Source organism: Misgurnus anguillicaudatus, chromosome 1, assembly GCF_027580225.2.
Source record: "Misgurnus anguillicaudatus chromosome 1, ASM2758022v2, whole genome shotgun sequence".
Classification (NCBI taxonomy): domain Eukaryota; kingdom Metazoa; phylum Chordata; class Actinopteri; order Cypriniformes; family Cobitidae; genus Misgurnus; species Misgurnus anguillicaudatus.
Genome location: NC_073337.2, coordinates 19,071,559 through 19,098,565, shown reverse-complemented (window position 1 = coordinate 19,098,565; position 27,007 = coordinate 19,071,559). Strand labels below are relative to the sequence as shown.

At 39.1% G+C, this 27,007-nt stretch overlaps 2 protein-coding genes across 15 annotated transcripts in view; one reads left to right on the top strand and one right to left on the bottom strand.

Moving 5' to 3' along the window:
* Nucleotides 1–12,770, top strand: part of cacna1c (calcium channel, voltage-dependent, L type, alpha 1C subunit) — a 181,982-nt gene extending 169,212 nt beyond the window's left edge. For 9 of the 11 annotated variants that reach the window (XM_073867683.1, XM_073867656.1, XM_073867681.1 and 6 more), the window contains 7 exons: nucleotides 473–813; nucleotides 1,007–1,033; nucleotides 1,739–1,855; nucleotides 4,891–5,012; nucleotides 5,419–5,516; nucleotides 5,600–5,938; nucleotides 6,051–12,770. In XM_073867683.1, coding sequence (XP_073723784.1) covers nucleotides 473–813; nucleotides 1,007–1,033; nucleotides 1,739–1,855; nucleotides 4,891–5,012; nucleotides 5,419–5,516; nucleotides 5,600–5,938; nucleotides 6,051–6,401 — 1,395 coding nt within the window. In that variant the 3' untranslated portion in view covers nucleotides 6,402–12,770. The remainder of the gene's footprint in view (nucleotides 1–472; nucleotides 814–1,006; nucleotides 1,034–1,738; nucleotides 1,856–4,890; nucleotides 5,013–5,418; nucleotides 5,517–5,599; nucleotides 5,939–6,050) is intronic. The other 2 variants (XM_073867662.1, XM_073867659.1) reach the window with 1 other exon arrangement.
* Nucleotides 12,771–13,022: 252 nt separating this feature from the next.
* On the bottom strand, nucleotides 13,023–25,590 carry napepld (N-acyl phosphatidylethanolamine phospholipase D). 4 transcript variants are annotated; one of them, XM_055189815.2, is made up of 5 exons: nucleotides 25,287–25,590; nucleotides 22,788–23,082; nucleotides 16,889–17,535; nucleotides 16,670–16,784; nucleotides 13,023–13,158 (listed from the first exon to the last, which is right to left on the bottom strand). In XM_055189815.2, the coding sequence occupies exons 1-5, from the start codon at nucleotides 25,409–25,411 to the stop codon at nucleotides 13,030–13,032; spliced, it is 1,311 nt and encodes a 436-aa protein (XP_055045790.2). In that variant the 5' UTR covers nucleotides 25,412–25,590; the 3' UTR covers nucleotides 13,023–13,029. The 4 variants fall into 4 exon arrangements, with proteins under 4 accessions (XP_055045790.2, XP_055045793.2, XP_055045792.2 ...); XM_055189818.2 differs by having other exon boundaries at nucleotides 22,788–23,092; nucleotides 25,287–25,402; XM_055189817.2 differs by lacking the exon at nucleotides 25,287–25,590 and adding an exon at nucleotides 23,747–23,887.
* Between the last annotated feature and the right edge of the window lie 1,417 nt (nucleotides 25,591–27,007).

Genomic DNA, 27,007 nt, shown 5'->3' with positions numbered 1-27,007 from the left:
TCAAGTTTTAAGTAGGAAAAATATCAAAACTCTTTGGTTATTTTTTAAAGTGATGCTAATGGTCTAATCAGATTCAATGGATTGTGCTAAGCTATGCTAAAAGTGGTAGCGCCACACCCAGAGATCAGCTGAATGAATTTCAAAAAGGTAGGAATCAAATGTTTAACTCTAGGGGAGCTGAAAAATGAGCATATTTTCAAAAAAAGTGGAGTGTCCCTTTAAGGTTGGCTGCAATTCTCAATCTCACCACTAGATGCTGCTAAAAACTCATACTGTACCTTTAAATCAATGGAGGTTGCCAAGTTGCTTTACATTTTCGGTTTCTAGTAGATGTTCCTACTCCTTACATTTCAGTAACAATTCACCTTTTTGAGATGCATTTTCATACCAGGTGTAATTTGGAGCTGTAAGCGTAACTGCTTTTATGCACTATTGAGTATTTGCTGATTGTCATGTTGATCTGTCTTTGCAGCGATCTGGTGGCCTTTTTGGTAACCACGTCAACTACTACAACCAAAGTGACGGCCATGCATCCTTCCCACAATCCTTCACGACGCAGCGACCACTGCACATCAGCAAGTCCGGGAGTCCTGGCGAACCTGAATCCCCATCACATCAGAAGCTCATGGACTCGACGTTCACTCCAAGCAGTTACTCTTCCTCAGGATCCAACGCAAACATAAACAACGCAAACAACACGGGCATCGGACACCGGTACCCCAAACCTACCGTGAGTACGGTGGATGGACAGACGGGGCCTCCCCTTACCACCGTCCCACTGCCACGGCCCACATGGTGCTTTCCCAACAAAAGGTATGCTGTCTACCGATGAATGTGACATTTTTGTTGTTTGGAGTCAAGTATGTGATTTAAACGCCAATTTCGCTATAAAATCAACACATACTCTGGTATGGTGTGGTTCTGCTCCACGTTAGCCGTTAATTTTCAGATTTGTCAAAATCTGATTGTCATCTGTCTCCCCCTCTGATTATTTCATGTGGACCAGGACCTGTTTCTATGACACATTTATGCGGTACGTTCCTCTCCCCCAATCAGAAAGATAGAGAGAGAGAGACCTCATCACTATGGAGTGCTGTTGTATGCTTACTCCATATTAGGGTGGATCTAAAGTTCATGTCGTACACACAAAATTCTCGGGGCAGAGAGAATTACCCTCCATGCTACGCTTGAAAAAATGTGTGTCGAGAGATCCACTTTCGCAAATAGCGTCAGCTGCAAACGGCTTCCCTGATGTATGAGCATGTGCAAGCTTAGCATAACATCAATACTAACCTTAACTTTGCTTTGACGGTCATCCCGCTGGTCATTTCCAAGCTGTACAGGAGGGGCTTTTCATTCAGACCCCCCCCCCAAAATAACACCCATGACATGTTTTTGTGCTGATGTATGCAGCGCAATCCTAAAATTCGTTCCTAACAATTCCTGCTAGTCTTTATGAAGTGCCCCTTCTATTTATCAAAGTCAGTTTCATAATGCGTCCAGAATAATTTCAGTGTTTCTGCAATGTGACACAATCTGCTAAAACAGCCAATTAGAGACAGCAAGGCTGTGGCTGTACGATTGATTGTGTACACATTAAAACAGCTTTATGAGAATGCTTCAGGAGAAAATAACAGCTGTTTCTTGTATGTTTAGGTGATATTTACTTGCTTTACTGAAGCCTTTGATGATAAAGAAGCACAAGGAGCTTATAGTTCATCTGTGTGTTTGTGTGTAGCTCTGATTCCAGTGACAGTCGCCTCCCCATAATACGGCGGGAAGAAGAGTCTACCGACGAGACGTACGACGAAACGTTTCTAGATGAGAGAGATCAGACCATGCTCTCAATGGACATGTAATACTTTTTGTAATTTTCAGTTTTACACATCATCTAAAACTGAATAAATACGATTTCCATTTATGTATAGTTTGTTAGGATAGGACAATATTTGGCCAAGATACAACTATTTGAAAATCTAGAATCTGAGGATGCAATAAATCAATACATTGAGAGCAGTCCTTAGCACTGAATCCAATTACAAAATAAATGTTTTGATATATTTATGGTAGGAAATTTATAAAATATCTTTATGGAACATGATCTTTACTTAATATCCTACTGATTTTTTGCATACAAATAATTTTGAAATCAATAATTTTGACCCATACAATGTATTTTCGGCTACTGCTACAAATATACCTGTGCTACTTATGACTGGTTTGCTGGTCCAAAATTAAAGGCAGGGTAGGCAGGAATTATCTAAAAAACTATTTTACAAATTTGTTTAAACTGTGTTTATATACAAATACATAATTAAAATGTAAGTACTCTGAAAAAGAGAGTATAAAACTCGAGTGTCTGTAGACCTTTCACGACTGTTTTAAACAGTTAATAATTTCCATTCGGGACGAAACAAACGATTAGCTTGCGCGAATATCACTCTCTCTCGCGACCATGGCACCACCCCTGTTGCTATGGGATCTGCCCACACATGCGGACACCCGATTGATTTGAACGTGGACGAGGCACTCTAGGAAGAGCAAAAGTATGGCAGAGAAAGTGCATTCAGAAGTCACAGTACCTGCATATCCAGTCAGCGAAGGCAAACATGGCAAAAAAATAAATAAACGGAAGAAATCAAACGAAAGTAAATATCGCGTGGCTTTTCCTCGAGTCGACGATGCGGAAGCGGTATTGTCTCCGCCGTGTAGTCCTCATCAGAGTCAACAATGCTTTCATCATGGAAACTCTTCCATGCAAAACACTGGCTTAATAGTAAGTACTAATAGCCATCCTGTTTGTTTATATTCATAGTGATAAAGTTAGGTGTATTATTAAATGTGATTCTGACATGATGTTACTACATGCACCGCGCTCCTTCCTCTCCGCTCGTCTCAAATAAATGATGGTTCTCCCAGCAGAGCCGGCGTCGCGCGTTAATGTGTTTTGGGGGCGTGGCTTTAGAAGAACCCCAGAAGCGAGGGGGTGGAGTGAATGGAAAAATGAGCTTAAAACAGTTTAAAACAGTGGTGAGACGTCTACAGACACTCGATTTTTATACTCTCTTTTTCAGAGTACTTACATGAAAAAAAGTTTTTTTTAGATCATTTCTGCCTATCCTGCCTTTAAGGGGTGTTTTAGGCACTGAAATCTTAGGAGCTGTTTTAAAACACAACCTTGTGGTAGTTTAGCTTTTAGAAAAAACACCAGAAAAGGCAATAATGTAAAACACCAGTGTTCATTAAATAGTTATATTTATCAATAAAACTACAATCTAAAGAATGCTATGTTTTTTTTTTTGACGAACCCAGCTATTGGGTTAAAGGAAAACACCACCATTTTTTAACATTTTACTATGTTTTTACCTCAACTTAGACAAATTAATACATACCTATCTTTTTTCAATGCGTGCACTTAATTTTTGTACAGCGGGTTGGGAATGTTGTAGTATTTAGCCTAGCCCCATTCATTCCTTAGGATCCAAACAGGGATGAATTTAGAAGCCACCAAACACTTTCATGTTTTTTCCTATTCAAAGACTGTTACATGAGTAGCTACACGAGCAAGTATGGTGGGACAAAAAAAGTGGGGACTTTTTTAAGCGGATAAAAAATGAGAACTATATTGTATGGCGGAAGAGCACTTAGTTTGCAGCACTTGACTTCGGGTGCAGTAATATTGATGGACAATTGAGCAAAAGGGGGAGTAGTCAGGAGCAGAAGCGTCATGCCAATTCAAACTGAGGGGGCACTTGCCCCCTCGGTTTTTTTAAAAAGCCAAATGGATTTTGCATGCAACCTCAAAATCAAAGAAGCGTCTATTAATCTGTTACTTGTCTTTTAATGTGTTTAATATGCAAAATATTATCAATTCTGTGCTGCATCCTTGTCACTTTTCAGAGATTTTTGCCATTTTGGTAGTGTTTTGATCGTGTTACTATACTTTATTCTGGCGGCAGGTGCTGCAGACGTCATCAGCGTCTGAACGCGCTTACGAGCTCTTTGCTGTTGCTGAGTGATGATGTTACTGCGCGCAGAGGTTGAAGTGCCGCAAACTAAGTGCATTTCCGCCATACAATATAGTTCTCATTTTTACCCAGTCAAAAAATTGGCACGCTTTATTCTGTGCCACCATACTTACCCGTGCAACCACTCACGCAAGAGTCTCCAAATAGGGAAAACATGGAAGTGCTTGGTGGCTTCCAAACTAACTCCTGCCTGGATCCCTAGGAATGAACGGGGCCAGGCCAAACGCCAACACATTCACGACACGCTGCACAAAGACCAAGTGTACACATTCATTTATCTAAGTTGAGGCAAGAACACAGTAAAATATTGAAAAACGGGGGTGCTTTCCTCTAAATTAATCCAGAAAATGTTTATACTGTATTTGACCCAACAATAGGTTAATACTACGCAACATTTTTTGTTAAAACCCAGCATTTTTTAAGCTTAATCATAATACAAAAGCCAAGTAAAAAAAATCATATTCCAAACTGTAAGATGTTTAAAGGGATAGTTCACCTAAAAATGAAAATTCTGTCATCATTTACTCACTCTCATGTTGTCACAAACCTGTATAAATTTCTTTGTTCTGATGAACACGAAGGAAGATATTCTGAGGATTTTTCAAAATATCTTTAGTTGTGTTCAGTAGATCAAGGTTTGGAATTAATTAAGGGTGAGTGAATGATGTGATTCTCAATGATGATGATTCTCATTGATGTGAATGATGTGTGTGTTTGGTCAGAGATGTATGTCGGCTATTGTATTTTACAATGGCTTCAAACTTCCTTTCCTGATTCAAACTTTAGTCTTTGAATTGTGCAATTTGTTTAAGTTTCTTTAAAATAAGCTGAAATGTGAATATCTGTGCATGTGGTTGGGCAGGATGGAGTTTCAGGATGAAGAGAGCAAACAGTTATCTCCCATGGTGGAGGGGGATGTTGGGGAGGAGAGGAGGCCGTGGCAGTCTCCACGGCGACGGGCCTTTCTCTGCCCCACTGCACTAGGTAAAGACCTGAAATCATTCAGTATGCTGAAAACATCATTACAACAAGCAGACGACTCCAGGGTGGATCCGCGCCAGAGCTGCCGACTTCGGCCCAGATCTGGTGCAGATCCGTTGTCTGGGAATCCAGTGTTTTCCTTCAATAACGATGAATCTACATTGTAATGGCTAAACAAAACGAGTAAAAACACAGTATGACCAGTAGTCTGAATCAGTCAAAAAGTCTCTTGGTGTTATTGAATCAACATCTGACTTAGTCATTAAGTTCCCATGTAATTATAGTTCTTTAATAGGAAACAATAAGATTTAATTCCTCCCCTGCTGCAAAAACCTCTTGTGGAAATACTCAACAAATAATTCATTTTTGTAACTGCAAATGAATCAAATACACACATATATATACACAGGTCGACGGTCTTCCTTTCACCTGGAGTGTCTGAGAAAGCATAACAGACCTGACGTTTCTCAGAAGACTGCACTACCACTGCACCTTGTGCATCATCAGGTAAGCTCACACACACTGACGTTCTTCTACTGAGGTTTGTCTCATCTCTTTCACTCAAAATATCTACTTGCTCATATTCAAAGGCTTTGGCCGTGGCAGGGTTGAGTCCCTTGCTGAGACGAAGTCATTCCCCGACTTTGTTCGCACGTCTGTGTTCCACGCCCCCCGCGAGTCCGAGCGGCCGCGGTGGAGGAGGGCCGTGCTACCAGCCTGTCCCGTCTCTCCGGTTGGAGGGCAGCGGATCCTACGAAAAACTCAACAGCAGCATGCCGTCTGTGAACTGCAGCTCGTGGTACAGCGACAGTAACGGCAACCACAGCAGGAGCAGGACGCAGCGACCCGTGTCCCTCACGGTTCCTCCGGTCACGCGTAGAGACTCCTTATCCCTGGCACACGGGAGCGCCGGCAGCCTCGTGGAGGCGGTAAGGAACGTTGTCTTGGGGATACCTACTGTATGGGGAAGTTCAGCTAAGTGACAAAGTGGGAGGAGCTTTAGGTCTGGACTAATGATCTTTTGTTTCTTTCCCTATTCAGGTGTTGATATCTGAAGGCTTGGGTCGCTATGCACAGGATCCATCCTTTATCCAGGTAGCGAAGCAGGAACTAGCGGATGCCTGCGACATGACCATGGAGGAGATGGAGAACGCAGCCGATAACATTCTCAACGCAAACGCTCCACCGAACGCCAACGGAAACCTGCTACCGTTCATTCAGTGCAGAGACGCTGGTACACAGGAGTCTCGTTGCGGCCACGCGCTGGGGCTCTCTTCGGCCGCGGGGTCAGACGAGCTTCTCGGGGAGGAGTTAGACCTCGCCGAGGGGGCGGGGCAACGGAACAGTGCCCTGATGGAGGACGAGGACATGGAGTGCGTGACGAGTTTGTAGGGGCAACATCAGCACGGAGGACTTCCTGCGTCTTAGCCCAACTCTCGCCGAGGACACTGCCGTCCTGCAGTCTGACCGTTTGTTGCGTGTACCTACCGTAGGGGTATCAGGCCATTCTGCTTAGCCGAGACTGAGTTGGTTTTTAGTTCGTCCGTGTGTTTGCGAGAGCACGAGCGAAAGTAGGCGCGTGTACATGTTTGTGTGTGTGTTTCTAAAGTGCCTCACAGTTCTCACAACCTTGATTGCAGTAAGAAGGATTTGACAAGATGCGCTGTTAACCACTGAACGGGATACGTCTGTCGGCGGGAGCCTGGGGGACTAAGTAGGACCGTGCCAGGCCTGTAGGAATCCACGGCCATCACCTCCTCCGGTCCGGATGTACGGTGCTGGATCCTGTGGGAATTTGCCGTCCAGGAGCGGTCCCAAGTTCGAGGGTTGCTCAGAAAGACTTAATCGGACAAACTGGAGTGGCGAAGCCCAATATAGCAGCTGTCTCACTTTTCACGGGGCTGTCCATCATCCATTCATCAGGAGAAGAGTCATCTGCAACCACCCTTGACCTTTTACAGGGTTTTTATTTAAGTTGCTGCTTTTCAATTTGATTTCTACCCATAATCAGTGGAAGACTGAATGAAACTCCCTGAATTTCTCTCGTTTGTGTACCGTTACGGCTTTCAGGTAGCTGCCAGCTGTGAAAGGTACAGGTCATTGCATCAGTGGCCTTTGACTTCCCAATCTGCTTTATTATTCTGCAGTTTTTACTTTCCTTTTTTTCCAGTATATGGTGTTCGTAACGTTTATCTTGGATTGCACACAGGTGGATGCTGTTTTCTTTTCTAAATTATTATTATTATTATTACTATTATTATTATTTCTATGGAAAGCGTTTAAGATGTTTATGCCAGATGCAGTGTTGTGACTCCAATGCCTCTTACAGACAAAAAGCTATTTATTTATTTATTCCTGTCCGAGGTGGAGCGTGTTTGGGGGGGACTGTTTCTCTCATATCGTTTATTGGTAGCTCACGAGCTGTAAATGAGCAGTAAAACTCACCTGGACGCAGGTAGCACTGATAGGTCACGCGGTTTCCTATGCTGCTGTTGGATCAGACGAAACTACTGACGTTTCTTCGCCGCTGATCTCCAGAAACAATCAGCCGACAGCAGAGGTCAGTAAAGGTGCACTTTGAGGAGAAGGAAGCATTCAGGGATGTCTGGGTAGCGCGTCATTAAAGAAAAACAACTCTTATGTAGTTCACACAGGGCTAAAACTCATCACGAAAGTTTCGACATCAGCAGTGTCATCGCCATTACACAACGATTATTTTTAACGTCATTATTAATTAATACTGTTGATAAGGATATTTTTTCTGCAGGGTTTAGCACTATATCCATGCAGTTACGCATACACACACACACATAAAGAATTACTTATTTATCTATTATGCAAATAATAAGGTGTTGAAGCATACGCTTGTTGTGTGGAATAAAACATCCTTTCATGAGAAATGACACATTGTATGAAGTGATGGCGACCTGACCAATCCGCTTCCAGGCTTCTTTCTGTTTTTGTGCCACACAATACACCACTATTATATAAATCTCTCTTTCCATATACGAATAGATAATGAACTATTTTTGTCTAGTGAGTTTTACCTGGCGTTTTATTCCAGGCCTTTTAAAATTTTCTTTCACCGGTCATATGCTTTTGGTTGTGAGCGAAGTTCCTTACGGGAAGTCTCGATGCAATGCTCGTGAAAACTATTTGGGAAAAATGTAGCCACCTGCCCTTTCCACCACCACCACCACCACGCTCCCATATCTCCCACATCGTGAGGCTGCCCCAGGCATATTTTTTCGAGGCCTTGGTTGTGTATGTGCGAGTGTCCGTGTTTAGTATATTTGCAGGACAGTGTTAGTGTTCGTGTTTAGTATATATGCAGTATGAGTGCGCGTGTGCATGCGTATGTGCTTGCATACCACAAGATATGCAAAAACAATGCAATAACTTTGACTGTACAACAGTTTCATTCAGCTGTACAAAAATCTAAGAGAGAATTTATTCACTGTTGTGTATTTCGTTACAGAACTTTAAATTTAAACCTGTCATACTTGAAATAGGGTGCATTTGAGTATTGAGTATTTTCAAATAAAATATCGTGCGGGTCGGTTTGGTTTGATGTTTTTCTTCTGTTGATTATCTGTGCATGAGGATTATTTTGGTGTGCTGAGCTTTCGATTAACCTTTCGTTTGAAACATTGAGGAAGCGCGAACACGGTGTAAATAATACAGACCGAGGAGAAGAAACGTCTTGGCGCGGAAGTGATTTTGCATATCTTGTGCTCATCCAGCTGAAAGGTGCATGATACGCAAGAGCGGCTCTCTTTCTTTCACTCTTTTCCCTTTATACCTTTTCATTCGTTCACTGTTCGTCTCTTTTCTTATGCAGACATCACAGTGAAGTAAAATCCTATTATGGTGTCCCCACGTACAGTAGGTTGGTCAATCACATTCATTCCCACTTAAGTCACATAGACAATCTGCATTTGGGGTTGAGATTTAACTGATCACAGATCAGAGGTTTGAAGCTAAGCTTGTTTGAATGCATTTGCATGGAGTCTGAAGAATGGACATAGCAGTATACAGACTCTCCCTTCATTAGCCAATGATTGTATATTTTTTTATAGACTATAGAAAAGACGTGAAAAAAACTGCTGAATGTCAGGGTGGCTACACACAACAGTGTTGGAGAATGTATGTAGTGACTTATACGTATAGATAGAAATTACAAATATATGATAGAAGAGAAATATAGAGTAAATCATTCGTATTCACCGCGGTAGCTCTTTTGAGACGGCAGGATTGTTGGGCGCTTATTGAGGGATGAGTGCAATGAGATTTCGATTCAGAGGGCTTGATTTTATTACGCATTAGGTTCCCTCCGAGCACCCACTTGTACAAAATCAGCCCTTTGTGTTGAATGAAACGCGCGTCGGCGGATGAACGATCTTTTATGAAACAGAGCGCTGTGTTGCGCTCAGGCCTGGTACCAAATATTTGACTCGCTGAATATTTTATTAAGTTTCTCAGTGGTGTTTTTTCGCCCAAATCATTTAAATGTAGCTTTCCTCTCTCAGAGAATCAGAAGTTATTTTATATATTTTAATATAGGAGATATATTTATGAAATGTTGATCTTTCGCACTTGTGAAGGGTACGGCCAAAATTGGCGAAAGGTATTTCGGTTTGGTTGTGAGGTGCATTTATCTGTAGCAGTTACATACTTAACTTTCCCTAAAAACGCTTAGTTGTAAAAATAGATTCGTGTACATGGACTGGTTTGAAGATTGAAGCATTTTGGCAATGCAAAGCCCCCCAAAACCCTTCTTTGGAAACACATTTGTTGAATTTTTTTTGTCTTTAGAGTGATTGTTTTGTTTTACCTGATTGAACCCAGTAATGAAGGAACAGACAGCAGACGACTTTGGGCCGGATCCATACCGGAAGTCAGCGGATACGTTGCAGATCTGGCCCAGTGTGCCATTTAGGCCTTGTCCACACGGACGCGGGTATTTTTATAACTGTGACTTTTTTTACGCTGTCGGCCGTTCGTCCACGTGGAAACGCAGTATGACGTCACTGAAACCGAACATTTTTGAAAATTAGTATTTTAAGAAATGCCGGTTGCGGTGTTGTCGTGTAGACAGTAAAACCGGGGTTTTTGCCTTGCGACGTCACTTTTGTTAGGCTTCTGATTGGCCAAGGTGGCTTTATGATTTGAGTTATACCACCGCCTGCTGGTGTGGCATGCTCTTGACAGCGAGTGATCACGTGTTTTTGCGTGTTCATGTAGGCGGAGATTTCTTTTAAATCGAGCACGTGTGGAGGGTATTTTTTTAAACCGCAGGAGGAAAAACTCCAGTTATAAAATACCCGTGTCCGTGTGAACTAGGCCTTATGCTGCGTTTACACCAGCCGCGGTTGAGGCATCAAGCGTGAGTGATTTCAATGTTAAGTCAGAGGCGTTTGGCGCGGCAGACGCAATTCCGCCTCATTCGCGCGTCTAGTTCACGCGAATGGTGCGAATTAAGTGTCTGGCGCGCTATGCGCAAATTGTGCTTTTTCTGCATTTTGCGTTTGACACGAATTTGCGGCTGACGCCCAAGTTGAAAAATGTGAACTTTGGCGGATTTTCGCGCTGCGTTAACCAATCAGGACCATGCTTGCTGCTGTGGCGGCAGCCCCGCCCAGAGTCACTCGTTCAACATGAATGAACGCTTGATATTGTCCGTAAGCAGTCACCCGGAGCTATATGACATACGTTCTTATTTCTATAGAGACAGGAATAAAAGGGACCTCACTTGGAAGAGTGTCAGTGAGGACATTGGGCAACCTGGTAAATTGTAAAACACATTTCACTTTTGAGTCACGTGACGTTTATCGACTCGCACCGTTTATTTTCCCCCTAGTAAGGTGACTAAATACAAACCGGTAACTCTCTCGATAAATGCACAATGAACATCAGCCATCTTGCAAACAGACAACCGCATAGCACTTGCCCCTCCCACAAGAAGCGGATTTTGCCTGTGACGCGCGTCAAATGCTTGCTTTTTCCGCGCGTGTACTTCGCTCTAGACGCGCGAATGCATTCAAACTGTTCAAGCGGCAAACTAGACGCGATTTTAACGCCTGAAACGCGGTTGGTGTAAACGCAGCATTAGATGAAAGAAATCTTTATTGAAGTATCCGGTTAGACGGTTTCGATTTGTGGGTTCATGTAAGACTGAAGGTGCGTGCTGACCTTTGACCCGGAGAAAGCTTAGACAGGTGCAACGTTCGCCCTCTGGTTAAACCTTTGTGTAGCACGTATCTCCGATATTCTCCTTTATATGACTGTTAATTTGATATTATAATAAGTTAATGTAGTGCGTAAATGAGTTTTAATGCTAAAACTAAAAGCTAAGGTGGTGATGCAATAATCACGATTTGCACATTTAAACCACGTTTAGTTCCATACATCGTACACATAATCCGAGTAAAGGATGAATTTATGCATAGATTTTAGTTGTGTGTAAATATTAATTTCGCCCTAAGCTCAAAACGTCAATCTTGCCATAGTTTCAGCATTTCAGCAGGTGGGACTAGAGGAGAAATTAATGCAGGCCTTTTTATGCAGTAGGAGCGGTATTATTGGTATTGGAGCCCTAAATAATGGGTGAATCGCAGCCAATTGAATGCTGAGGTATTAATATACGCTAAAGAGCCAATCAAGAGTGGCGTTTCCCTGCCTCCAGTTCCACCCAGCGAATGTAGCACTAGAGAGAGAGAGAGAGACAAAAAATGGGCCGAACGATAAAGATTTTAATGAGGAGCTCAAAAAGTAAAGGAGTACTTATTGCACAAATTTTCATGTATGAGTGAATATAGTTTTAACTTAGTCTTCATCACATCATGCTTTCTATCTGCAGAGAAAGAGGTAATATCCGGTTGAGCACATGAAGCTCCAGGCTTGATTTTTTGGGATCTAGCTGGTTTCTCTAATAAGTGGCAGGACTGAGGGATTTTATTTCCTGATAGCACCACGATGAGCTGGCTTATCTGCAGACCCAGCCTGTAATTCTGTGTCTAGACGAGATGTTTTATGGAAGCTGTAATTGCATTACATTATTTTCATGCGTGCGGGGTGTTGAATCAGTTCACAAATGGAGAAATCTTGCCTCGGTTGCTTTGTTTTGATGAGCACACAAGCAACTTTTGTTTCGGTTGGCGGTGCGGATGGGAATTGTAGTCTTGAGCCAAATGAAAATGTTTAGTCGATGTCGTGCTTTTGGTAGAATCTGAAGGCATCAGCGCTGATCATTCAGGTCTCTCATTGAAAACACAGAGGTCGTTCGCATTTCGGAGATTTTATTCAACTTTAGACCCCGGGTGTTTTTTTGAAACCTCTGTGAGACGTCTGCATGGTCTGTCATTTCCTCCTCTACTTTTGCTGAAACTCTTTTGTTTCATTTCATTGTTCTTTCATTTGTTCATTTAGATTTGAAAAAGATTACGCTACATAAATCTAAAGATTCAATCACTTTTTCTACTCCTGTTTTCCAAAAAAGTGAAACGAAAAACCAACCAAAAAATTGGATTTGTAAATAAGTGATTGTACAGTTTGTATCTGTATCTGTCAGTCTGTCTTTGGTGACAGAGTGTGTCTTGCTTAACGCACGCTACCAGTAAATAAAAACTAAAAAATATCTTTAGATTGTATGGTTCTTGACAGGAAGTTTTAAATTAATCTCTGCTGTATATTCCTGTAATATTGCATTTTTATCTGAGGAATGATGTTATTAAACTATTGCAAATAAAGTGAATTTCCTAAGGTTTAGTGCTCCGTTTTATTGACGCTGTGGAAACATCTGCAAAGGTAAGTTTCCATCAGAAAACGAGGATCAATTTAGTAGTGGTATATTTTTTATTAGAGCCAGACCATAATATACACCCAAGTATAAATCTAATCATTTTCTAATCATACATTCACATTATATTCCATCCACAGTCCAGCTGCTGGACCATCTACGATCACAAAAGTAATGTCCTGATAGGTGATTTTTGTGTCTGTATATTGCCTTGATTTGTTTCTAGCTGGAAGTCTCTGTGTCCTGGTTGATCATGCGTGACTCTCCGTGATGAAGCGTGAAGAACAGATCTGGATTCAGTTCATGATTCACCATAGCTTCATGCAAACGGCTGCGAGGTTCAAGATAATACTAAAGGGAAGTGAATAAACAATAAAAGCAGTTAATAACACTATGTAACAGTGTCCACTGGATGGCAGTAAACAAGGGCTAGAAACATGTTGACAGTCATGCATTTTGATGGTAGCAGAAACAAAAACTGCTTTAAATTATAGGAACTATTTAGGGAAGCACCGATAAGGAAATTTTGGCAGATACCGATAACTCTTTATATTTGGGGGCCGATAACCAATATATAGGCCGATAAATATTCATATTAATTTCACAATGAAAACTCCCAGACCGCGGACATCTTGTCTTTGCGCTAGACTAGCATACTCTTCTTCAGCCTGCAACATGTGTCATCTTCGTGCTATGTCACAGAAAGCACCAATCAAAACTTCACATGGCCAGCAATGAGCAAGTGAAGTGGTTCAACAAACCAAAATAATCCATCATTTATCGGCTTTCATTTATCGGCCTAATTTTGCTATCAGTCCGATAAAAATAAGCAGTTATCGGCCGATAACGATATGTCGGCCGATATATCGTGCATCCCTAATTTAAATGATGACCGTTTGTCTTTATAGCAGTTAAACATTTGATTTTTACAGTTTTGGAATCGATTCAGTCGATTTGGCATAGCTTAGCATAATTCATTGAATCTGATTAGACCATTAGCATTGTGCTAAAAAATAACCAAAGAGTTTCGATATTTTTCCTATTTAAAACTTGACTCTTCTGTAGTTACATCGTGTACTAAGGCCGACGGAAAATTAAAAGTTGCGATTTTCTAGGCAGATAGGAACTATACTCTCAAAAATAATGGAGTAGCCTAATGGGGACAGCCTTAAATTCAATGTAGAGATATGCATTATAGTCCTAACACGCATTTAAAGTGTTATTAAAAAATGTAACTGTGTTTTTTAGCAGGTAGATCTTGTCTGCTTTATCATTTTAAAAGTAGATCACCACACAAAAAAGTCTGGACACCCCTGTGCTACACCAACATAGACTTGACAAAATTGACATATATCTGTGGTAATGCTTTCTTGTTTTTTTCACCTGAACACATGTAGGAACTTATGCTTGACTACTTTTATTTCAAGGAACTTTTATCCTTGAAGCACCTGCCTTCTTCTGAAATACATGTTTTTCTCAGGTTGGTGGTGGTACTGTAGCTGGGTCAGTGGCAACAAGTGGTTTGGTAAGATGAGAAATTCAAAAATCTTTTTAAAAACCTTGTTTAAAAGCACACATCAGGTTTATTTCAATGCACATAGTGTATTTATGTTAATTTTATGCAATAAAAAATTACATTTGCACCATTTTTATGAAAGTTGGACTGAATGGACCTGAAAATGTCAAATGGTGTAACCTCCAATTGCGCAAAAGAATGAGAAATATTAAATATTTTATCCACCTTGATGGCATGTAAGCGTAATCATAAAAAAATCATTTTAAAATATAATTTTATTCGTTATTTCTAAATGTAAATTTTAATGCGTTTTTGTAATATTTGTCCTGACATATGCTGAAAACAGGGCCCTCATTTATAAAGCGTGCGTACACACAGATTTCATCGTAAAGTGTGCGTACGCAAAAATCACGGCAAAGTCCATATTTATAAAAAACGTCTTTGACGTGGAAAAGTGCTTACGTCAGGGTCTGAGCAGACGTACGCACTTTTGCTTATCTGATTGCTGCATTTTTAAAAAAAATATAAGCCATTCTTGCTGCTTATAAAGAATTTAAACACTGACAAGCACTCTTTTTTATATCTATGACATTAATTAGGCGTTGTTTAAAGGCAGAGATCTGAAACTGCTCAACTGCGCAAGTTCAAGGTCATTTGTAATTTATAGATTTCACATCTGAAAGAAAGGGGTAGGCGTGTTTTCTGTGCGTACGTTCATTTTATGAATCACACCTACACATTGTTGATAAATGATCGTAAGATCAAATGTAGGATGGTTTCTATGCAGCATTTTATAAATGAGGCCCCAGCTCTGTTTTCTAAATAATCTTTGACAAATTATGTAAAATTGTATGTAAAAAATCTAGTGCTGGGCAAAGATTAATCGCGATTAATCGCATACAAAATAAAAGTGATTTTCTGCATAATATATGTGCGTGTACTGTGTCTAATTATTGTGTATATTTAACCACACACACATTCATATATTCATTTCAGAATTGTTTTACTTATATATCATTTTTTAAAATTTATTTTTAATATAAAATATATAAAAATATGAATAAATATATATAAACATTTAAATGGTTCTTAAATACATACATGAATGTGTGTGTGTGTGTATTTATATATACATAATAATTACACAGAGCACACACTCATATATTATGCCAAAAAACACTTACATTTTGTATGCGATCAATCGCGATTAATCCTTGCCCAGCACTATCAAAATCATATTACACTTAACTAGATAATTATATTTTATTCCACTTTTTTTTATATTTTCATTTAAAAAAATACTAGTTACACCAATTGACACACACCGGTTACACCACATTGACATTTCTGCAATTATCCCCCAGATATTCTTTCAAAATGAAATTAAACCAGAAATTTTAGACTTGGTCCTCAAAAAAGAGAATGTATAAAAATAATCTGCAAATGTATTTTGAAATTTTAACCGTTAATTTAACCATACAGACACAAAATAATTAACGTCACGTCATTGACCCCGCTATATCTAAAACAGGGGTGGGCATCCCTGGTCCTGGAGGGCCACTGTCCTGCAAAGTTTAGCTCCAACCCTAATCAAACACACCTTAAAAATCGAATAAAAGGCTGCAGGATTATAACTTGGAAATGGCATATAGGTGTATTTGGTTAAACTTTGCCGGACAGTGACCCTCCAGGACCAGGAATGCCTACCCCGATCTAAAGTATGGCTGTGTAATACTGAAGAAAAATGCACCTGCAAAATGCATAAAAATGTAAATAAATTATTTAAAATTAAAAACATTATCTAAATAACTACTTACTAAAAAATAAATTAATTTATTTCTTTACTCTGCATTGCATGTGACCATTACACACTACAATGTATCAGAAAATTAAAATAATAAAAAATGAACGGAGATGATGTGCCAATAAAAGAAAATGACCAGACAAAGGTCCAATAACAGGTAATAACAAAAACTATGTAAAATACTACTATGAAATTGATGAAAAATAAATGGTTAATCAGGCAAATGTGCTATTTATATTTACTAGGTCAAGGGGGTTCGGCTGACAATAAAGTTTGAAAATCCCTGCGATAATTCCTAAATAATTCTATATGCAATATTTATTAATACAATAATGTGTTCAGCTAAATACTTCTTCATATCACATACTCCCACAGAGAGTTATGTAGGCAGGGCAGTAAAGCCTGATGCAATACAACAACAAAGCCTGGACTCCCCGAACAACAATTACACAGTATGAGACAACTAGCTAGCTCAAAACCATTCAGACTGAGAGAATGAAATCATGCTTGTGTTTGTGTGGAAAAGGCAGACAAGCTCATACCTCATAAGCTAAAGCAAAAGTCCCCCAGTGAATGGCCAATGAGTTTCTCGCCTTAATGTCGATATGGATCTTAACAGCCTCTTCTGGGTCCACATGCTGAGATTTCATGATCCCTCTAAAGAAGTTCAATCATTATAAATACACTAGAAAAACAACCACACTTGTTCTTTCATGCCATGCCAGTCACAGCATTTGCTAAATGAGTAAACGTAAATGTACCTGGGCAGGTATGCTCCTATCGGGATGGCAGCCAGGTCAAACGGTCCAAAATGTTTCCCTATCTCCTGAAATGAGGAGCAGTACCCTGTATCTCCAGCAAAGAAGAAACGATTACGAGGTCCCACGACAGTCCAGCTTCCCCACAATGCTTTGTTGTCATCCAAAGCTGAGCGTTTGCACCAGTGCTGCGCAGGTGTGCAAAAAACCCTAACATCATCATGACCGGGAATCCGCTCGCCCGCCCACCAGTCCAGCTCGATGACGTTCTCACAGCCTGCTTTCTGCATCCATTCAGCCAACCCGAGCGGGACGAACCAGCGCAGCTCAGAACCAAATCGAGCATTGAGCGCTGCCACCGAATCTGCGTCGAGGTGATCGTAGTGCGAGTGGCTGATCACGACGGCATCTAGTCGAGGAAGCTGTTGTACAGTGCAGGGTGGGCCACGGTAACGCTTCGGGCCCATGAATGGCATTGGAGAGGCTCTCTGGCTGAACATGGGATCGGTCAAAAGCACCAGTCCGTCCATCTCCACCAGTACAGTGGCATGACCCAGCCATGTCACTCGCATAGACGAGCTCGCCGGCATGCACTGATCCGGGTGCTGGACAAAATATGGCTCATGGACAGGTAGTTCACTGTCCAGTTCCTGAGGACAGACAAACGTGATAAAGCATGAGGCAAAATACATACTAATAGGTACCTGTCCTTCATGTAATTGACCCATATACAGTTGTGTTTAATAAAAAAAGCACTGCAACATTAGTAACCTCATAAACCACTGTTATAAGTAATATTTCTGCATTGGAAATGATTTACTTATAAATGTAGTAGTGTAATAAAAAAATAAAAGACCCATTGGTAATGATGATATCCACACTACTTGTTTTGAGTTATTACTCAATAATAAAAAGTGAAGTGAAACCTTAAAAACGTTCAACAGCTTACTTTTCATTTTCTTTGTTCCCTTCAAAAGAACAAGACATACTTGTAAATTTTGCAATATATGCAAAATAATGCTTTCATTTGAAATTAAATGTGTAATGTTTCCAATACATTTGAAATAAGGAAATAAAATATTTTTATAACATTTCTGCACTTTTATTAGTACACTGTCTGTCACTTTATGTGACTCGCATACAGGGCTCCAGACTAACTTTTTTCACTAGGAGCACAGTGGCCCCCAACTGAACATTTTAGGGGCGCAAGCAGAAAATTTAGGGGCACACACTGTAAATCAACATGCTAACCAAATATTCACATTTCTACAAATTTCCACTGTATTACTAAAAAATACTTTAATGATAGATTAAGAAAGTAGTGTGCTGTTTCAAATTCAGTGTCAAATCACAAAAAAAAGTGGTCAAATGTACTGGTTGCACATGTACGACTGGATGTAAAATTCAGTGGCACACTCTCAAATTTTGTTGGCAAAATGAACTGTTTTCATGCTATTTTGCAAAATAAACCTTTTCCAAATTGCCTGAAAAACCACCTCGTGCGAGCGTGAAAACCTTAAAGGAATAGTCTACTCATTTTCAATATCAAACTATGTTATCACCCCAACCAAGAAGAGTTGACACATCCCTCCATCATCTGTGCGCGCGCACGCAAGCGCCGGAGCGCGCCGCGACGCTTCGATAGCATTTAGCTTAGCCCCATTCATTCAATGGTACCATTTAGAGATAAAGTTAGAAGTGACCAAACACATCAATGTTTTTCCTATTTAAGACGAGCAGTTACACGAGCAAGTTTGGTGGTACAAAATAAAACGTAGCGCTTTTCTAAGCGGATTTAAAAGAGGAACTATATTTTATGGTGTAATAGCACTTTTGGGAGTACTTCGACTCATAATGGAAGAGGGAGAGTGTTACTGTGCCGAGTCCAAGTACTCCCAAAAGTGCTATTACGCCATAAAATATAGTTCCTCTTTTAAATCCGCTTAGAAAAGCGCTACGTTTTATTTTGTACCACCAAACTTGCTCGTATAACTACTCGTCTTAAATAGGAAAACCGTTGATGTGTTTGGTCACTTCTAACTTTATCTCTGATTGGTAGCATTGAATGAATGGGGCTAAGCTAAATGCTATCGAAGCGTCGCAGCGCGCTCCAGCGCTTACGTGCACGCATACAGATGATAGAGGGATGTATCAACAATTCTTAGTTAAGGTAATAACATATTTTAATATTGAAAATGAGTAGACTATTCCTTTAACCTTACCAATATATGGGAGTTTTAGCGAAATTGCCGTGTTTCCATTATAGACTGTAAAAAAAAGATGGACGTAGTGTCCGTGACATCACCCATAGGTTTCTGAAGATCGTTTTTGAAGCTTAATGTAGGCGGTGCCTGCCGTCGCCATATTGGCCGCGCGTCACCTCGCATCACTTGCGGATATCCGAAAATGGGTGAAGCTGAGGTGACTGGTTGCTAAAACCATGCACGCGTAGCTCGATTCTAGTTACAGCAGTGGCAGTTCAACGTCACTCAAGTGGCCACGCCCTTAATTATAATTTTAAGGCTTAATATCATTTAAACGGATGAGTTACAAAAAAATTAACCTCCCTCACAGTTGTCATGAAGGGCAAAATTAGCTTTATAGACCAAAAGCAATTTTTGTACCAGGCTGTAAACATATTTTCTACCGTAAAGTTGGGCATTTTAACATGGTGGTCTATGGGAATTGGAGCGAGCCTCTAGTGGCCAGTCGATGAATTGCAGTTTAAATCACTTCCGTATTGGCTTCATCATAAAGATCAGAAGGTTGCTCCTCGGTTTCCACTGGCCGTATTTTTAATTTGCAATTTAAAGGGTAATGGAAACGCAGCTATTGGCTCTATTCAAAGGAAACAAACTAAACGAAAAATGCATTTCATTTGATTTAACTCAATTAAATGTTTATGCAAATTTGGATAAATTAATAAATGTAAACACACTGCAAAGCATGAAATAAAACCTTAAACCTTAAAATCTTAATGAAGCCAGACACCCAAGTGTATTAAACCAACAACAACTAAATAGACTTCGGATCCTGTCTTAATAAATTTACAGCTTGCTTAACTGCTTGTTTGGACTGCTTTCTGAAAAAAATCACTTTTACAAACAGCATAACAATTTCTTATTTTCTGCACCATTGCTAGTCTGGTTTCTTGCCACATAGTTAAATAAAGCCAGGACTATGCCTGAATTATTTTAGGAAATTTAAGTCGTTTTTTTTTTTACAAACATACCTTTCTTTTAAGTTTATAATTTGTTATACCAGAAAACCTGTAAAGCACAAAATCATTAGGGGGAGTAAATATTTGATCGAAGAAACTGAATAACTCTTTAATTTACTGCCAAAGACCTGCAAGATGACCTGATGAAGGGAGGAATAAACAACACTTTAATGCAGGGTGTAAGAAAAACACTTGGCAAGCAACCAGCAAGCAAAAACCAAGAGAGTGAAATGACCGCTAACTATAGACCCAATATAGTCCAGCTATGAGTAACCCACTTCTACCCTAAATAACCTTGACCTTAACCTTAAATAAAGATGCCGTTTTTGCCAAAATAACTTGGAGATGTACTATATTCCATTATGTTAGCAAAGTCAACAGTTGTTCAAGTTGTTTGCTTTCATTTCTTTTAAATGTTATAAGCGTACAGTCTATTTTTGGACTATGGTTAGATTAGTTTCACTGACACTCCAAATTTTGCTTGCTGGGAAAGCCTTCATATTGGGACATCTTGCCAAAGGCCATTCTTGGCCAAGAAGAACATAAAGGTTGAACTTTAGACTTGAACATGCTAAAATCCAGATAATTTAATCACCACCATGTCATTCAAAATGTTGATGTCTTTCTTTGTTCAGTCGAGAAGAAATTGTGTTTTTGAAAGGGATCATTGCAGTATTTTTCTCATTTTAATGGACCCCAACACTTAACAATTTTAATGCAGTTCAGTTTCAACGCAGCTTCAAAGGACTCTAAACGATCCCAAACATTCATTAGGGTCTTATATAGCCAAACAATTGTCATTTTTGGCAAGAAAAATAAAAAATATGCACTATTAAACCACAACTTTTCTTCTTCCTCCAGCTGTGTGACGAGTCAGCGCAACTTCACGTAATTGCGTAATGACGTGGAAAGGTCACGCGTTACATGAAACGCACATTTGCGGACCATTTTAAACAATAAACTGACACGAAGACATTAATTAGTATCATTCCACATAACACAACGTTGAAACAGTCCTCTTTCTCCACACTTGTAAACACTGGGGCGTAGTTTCATTTTTCTGCCAAAAATGACAATCGTTTCGCTAGATAAGACACCCTGATGCCTCATTTGAGATTGTTTAGAGTCCTTTGAAACTGCAATTTTAAACTGCATTAAAACTGTTAAAGGAATAATCTACTCATTTTCAATATTAAAATATGTTATTACCTTAACTAAGAATTGTTGATACATCCCTCTATCATCTGTGTGTGTGCACGTAAGCGCTGGAGCGCGCTGCGACGCTTCGATAGCATTTAGCTTAGCCCCATTCATTCAATGGTACCATTTAGAGATAAAGTTAGAAGTGACCAAACACATCAACGTTTTTCCTATTTAAGACGAGTAGTTATACGAGCAAGTTTGGTGGTACAAAATAAAACGTAGCGCTTTTCTAAGCGGATTTAAAAGAGGAACTATATTTTATGGCGTAATAGCACTTTTGGGAGTACATCGACTCGGCGCAGTAACACCCTCCCTCTCCCATTATGAGAGTGAGAAGGGGAGCAGACTTTTCAGGCGAGTCAAAGTACTCCCAAAAGTGATATTACGCCATAAAATATAGTTCCTCTTTTAAATTTTATTTTATTTTAAAACTTTATCTCTAAATGGTAGCATTGAATGAATGGGGCTAAGCTAAATGCTATCGAAGCGTCGCAGCGCGCTCCAGCGCTTACGTGCACGCACACAGATGATAGAGGGATGTATCAACAATTCTTAGTTAAGGTAATAACATATTTTAATATTGAAAATGAGTAGACTATTCCTTTAAGTATTGGGGTCCATTAAAGTCCATTAAAATGAGAAAAATCCTGGAATGTTGTCCTTAAAAAACATAATTTCTTCTCGACTGAACAAAGAAAGACATCAACATTTTGGATGACATTGTGGTGAGTAAATTATCTGGATTTTCTTATTAAGAAAACTGACTAATTCTTTAAAGAATGTTTTATGAAGAAATTTGACCAAACTGGAACTATTTAAACCCATAGATCAGCCTAATGCTTATGAGCAGAAAATCATGCTCAAATATGGAGGTGGTATACTCTTGTTATGGGCGTGCTTTGCTGTTGAATGAAGAGGAAATTTTGACTGTATGGCTGTGGTTGATCAAATGTGCACCATGTGTACCTTTGCAGAAGTGGACTTGTAGCCTAGTCTGATTAAATGCTATTTTGGGACTGGGAAGAAAGTTAAAAGGTTTTCATAGTACAATGAACTCTTTCATCACAAGACATTACAGCGAAACCTACAAAAGGTTACATTTGTCCTTTTGAAATGACACTATACTGCCATCTTAAGAATGCAATTTAGTGTGCACTAGACTTACTATGTTTTTAGAAATAAAAATGAACCACAAACTAAGCATTTAAGTAAGGGAAGGGTCTTTAATTTATTAGTATTACAACACGGGTATATCAAGTCTTTCAAAGAAAGTCAAAGAAAGAGAAAAATGTAATGATCTAAGCTACTGAGTGACAAATATCTTGTAAAAAAGAGAAGTGTTTACTGTAAAACCATTGTTTATTGATAGATGGAGATCATTTCCTCACTGTTTCAAACTTAGTGTGCTCACTTCAAAGTGCAAAACCACTGCAATCCTGTCTAATCCCTTCTAATCGAAACACCAGAATATGTGTTTACCTCTTTGGCACTGGGAACATTACTGTTATTCTTCTCCATGAGGAAGAGGCGACAGATGGTGCCGTAGGATGGAAACTGCCATGTTTTCCAAGGATTCACAAAGCGCCCACGGGAATCTTGTTGGGAACACGTAACATCTCCCACTTGTCTGTAATCCAGTGAATCATTTATCTGATTGTAGCAGCTCTTTTCGGGCTCAGGTGATGTAGTTTGACCTCCATCCAGCTCGTTCTCCTCACAGATTAAAGGTCCCTCTGCCATGGGCTTCCTGTCTGCAGCTGAACTGCATAAACACCTGTTAAAAACTAGGAACAGTAAAACAATGCACAGGCTGGAAATGATGCAGAGCCACAGATCTAGCATCAGCAAAATTATTACAAAAGATTAGGGATGAACCAATAGGATTGCATAACGTAAAAACTCATCTATATGCATAAGCATTGACAAAAACGTTAGTAAGTTAAGTTATCTCTCATATGCATAGGTGTGGCAACTTAAGAGTTTTGTGACATTTCAACACTTCTACATACTTCCTTGCGTTCTACTATCTTTTAACGTTTATATAGGGTAACATTCACGACCCATAATACAAAATAAAACATGCCGCATTATAACTATGTATTTACAAGCATATATTTGAAAAGTGACGCGATTTATACAGCTACATTCCGTTTAAACCAGAGTGGTCTGTTATTTTGTTATAAAACATTGTACTAACTTTACAGGAAACATAAAATATTACGACATACACGACAAACCTACATTTACAGGAAGCAGCCTATTAACAGACAACAATCCATACAGCACGTGAAGTACTTCACAAAATATTAGAAAACACAAACGCAGCGTTATTATTAGAGCGCGCTGACATTTGCGCGCGTGTTGTTATTTACTCGCGCTGACATTTGTGTTGTCATAAAGATAAATAAGTCTTGTTTTCAAACAGCGCAGATACATACCGATGCCTTATTCTTGCGAACACACCGTTTGGTTGTGTTGGTGCTGGAGCGCGCCTGTGATGTGATGTGATGTAAAGACAACAGTGCACGAGCTAATGAGCCAGCCTATGTTCTCGGCCTTTTTCTGCCCTCTCGTGGTGAAATGGTGTCATTGCACCATGCAAACCATCAGGTAAAGAATTTTTTACAGAGATTTAACAGCAGTGTAAAAAAATTATGTATTACTGTATTTTGCCCTAAAATGTTCGTGCTAATTTTGATATTTTAAGGAAAATAAAATAAAATAAAATAACCATATTATTATTGTTAGAAACTTGACTGCAATTAAAATATTGTTACTGCTTTTGCAATAATCATTTGATGTATATAAAACTTTTTTTTACCATTCAGGGCGTCATGTTATGAATTATGGACTTCTTTATTTGCACCTTGTATTGCATTTGCATTGAGCTGGTCTCTGCTTCTAAAAATCATTACTGTATAAACTCAAATATTTGTATTGCTATTTGCACTTTGGTTAGATACTAACTGCATTTCATCGGCTCTGTACTTGCCTCTGGACTCACAATCAAGTTAAATCTAATCTTTTCATTGTGGTTTATGTGCGACATACGATCATAATTGTTTGGGATTAATGAAGTGAATTTTTTCTTTGTCACTAAAGGAAAACATTGGAATATTTACTATCTTACTAACATTTATTATTATTCACTCTCTTACAATATGTTGGCAAGATGAACTGTATGGAAATTTTTTTTTGTTGAAATCTAGTAGGCTACTGTTTTAATAAAGTGTGTATGCTTTAGTATTGGAATCGACTGTACTATATTGCTTTGTGCAGAGGAACCATATTGAATACCGCATTTGTATTGCATATTGGGTTAATAAAATTTCTAAGTGTACACTCCAATGTAAATTGTACCTAGATTAAATTATTTGTTGGGTATACACTGCCATCTTGTGGTAGAATATTGTAACTGCACTTACTTATCCGACATTCAAACTGCACTGCAAACTTAAAGGGCAGTTTAATAAATGGGCTGAATGGCTGATAGTTTATTCTTACATGCAAAATTGTAAATTATCGTACAGGTGGCGCATGGTAAATCAAAAAGCCAAACCATGGACAGCATTTAAATCTATGATCGTTTGCACTAAAGTGAAAACACAATTTTCTTTCTACTTTAATTCACACGATTAAAAATATTTCCAGGTTAAAGTAATTTAAAATAGCAGGTATAAAATAACTGCAAATAGTTACTTGCTGCTAGATTGACACATCACTTGTTTTCATCTATGTCCCTTCTTGCGGATGACAGTGATCACGTGACGGTGATTTGCAAAGTAAACAGTGCGTTTGGGAACACTCATACAGTTGATTTAAAACAACAAAGCCGCGACATAGACAAATTTTATACTGTTGAAAGGACTCTGCAAACAGAAGTATGGCATGTGTATTACTTTGAAAACGCGTGAAAAGTATTACACGCTCTGTGTGTGTGTGCGCGCTGTTAGTCAAATGCGTTTGCATGCGCGTCACCTTTTCTTGTGTGTCCCTCTGCTGGTCACCAGTAAGATGCAGATACAACTCTGCGAAATGTGCGAATGTCTGGAAACTGTACGTACAGCTGCTTTTGTCCAGAGAGCATACCGCAGTGTGAGCATTGTCTCCTACTCGTGTTAAAAAAAATCTGTCAAGAAGCTCTTCCGCATAACTTAAACACGTGGTTTCTAAAACTGACGTGCACTCAAATTCATTATATAGTGCAGCTTTAAATTTAAACTCGCTTAATTCAAAGATACAAACACACTGAATAGTACATTAATCGTGTGTTTAAATCCTGAATCATTCACAATCTTCTATGCAATAATCGTTCTAGTCGGTATTACACTGCCCTCTTGTGGTCAAATAGTGCAACTACGCATAACTTTATCAGTGTGCTAAGGTTATCAGTAATTACAGTTTTTCTCAGTCGCTTTGGTACATTTCAGATCAGAATTGAAATTCTCAAAACTACCTGTTTAATCTTCACATCACTGCACATCAAAAATGCAGTTTCTTATTTATTTGATGAAGTTGCAAATGCTTGGTACATCCATGCAAATGATTATGTAAAATGCTCTGGTTTTTCCTATATTCCTATATTTATATCAAATGTATTATACTGGTTCTCTGTTGAATAGTCTTACCCCCATAAACATTTAGGTATTAGTCCATAGCATAAGTCTTTACATGCAAGATGGTTGAACAAGTTGTCATTATGTGTCAAGCATATATCTATACATTTTCCATTAGTTTTTTTTTAATCTGTCCTGAATTGGTAAATTGCTCTCAGGTAAATCTTGACTTTCTCCAACAGACAAGAATGTCAAAACTGAGACGTAATTCCTACAGCACTGCATGTACAGTTTTCCCTAAGAATATTTTCCTATGTTCACATTTCTACTTTCTTTGTGATATGATGTAGTGCTGTTTTTTTCCTTTCTGTATGGCAATGCTCAATAAATTACAGTTCAGACAGTAAAAGTGTAAATGTGAATCTTGTTCAGTCTCTTGCAATCCAACTCCCACATACACTAAGGTCGGTGTAACCTACAATTTACAATAATGTTTTTGTCATCAAAACTTTAGCCATAGTTTACATCAGGACATCCCACCAGAGTAAACTGTTATCGACAACATGACTAAACAATTTGACTGTCTTATCCGTACATACAATGACACAAGGACGTGACTTTTTTGATAGCACTGACATGTTCATTAATACACAGATATTTACTTTGATAGATGAACTAAGGATTTTGATTTTGCCATTTGTATGAATTGCTTTGAGAAATGCACCAAAGCAACTGAGAAAAACTGTAATGCAGAATATCAAAAATACTTTTAAGTTTCTTAAAATTTAATATTTAAGCTAATACTTTTTAAACTAATCATTTACATTTAATAAATAATTCCAATCCTTTAAAAAAGCATTGTTCAACATTAATCACATCCCAACTCAAATCCAAAGCACACACACCTGTTACTAAAACAGCCTTTGTGCTTAGAGGGATTTCAGCTATAAGAAAATACATTCGGGGGAGTTTTAAAAAATGTCACCAAGCTTTTTAACCCCCGGAGGTAAACTACTTGAGTTGCATTTGCAGTCTAGGTAATATCTTCAGGCCATAAATATTTACTGGACCTCATTTCTGTGTTTTATGTTGTGTAATAACTGCAGAGAGCAATTGTACAAAAGGAGGAGCTCATGTCCTCAA

Excerpts from the sequence above, each read along its gene's own strand:
- napepld (XM_055189815.2), bottom strand. The coding sequence starts at position 25,411 with ATGCTCACACTGCGGTATGCTCTCTGGACAAAAGCAGCTGTACGTACA. Across the intron at positions 23,083-25,286 it reads AGAGGGACACACAAGAAAAG|GTGTTTATGCAGTTCAGCTG; the intron begins GTGACGCGCATG and ends AGTTTTTAACAG. Across the intron at positions 17,536-22,787 it reads ATGTTCCCAGTGCCAAAGAG|GAACTGGACAGTGAACTACC; the intron begins GTAAACACATAT and ends GTCTGTCCTCAG.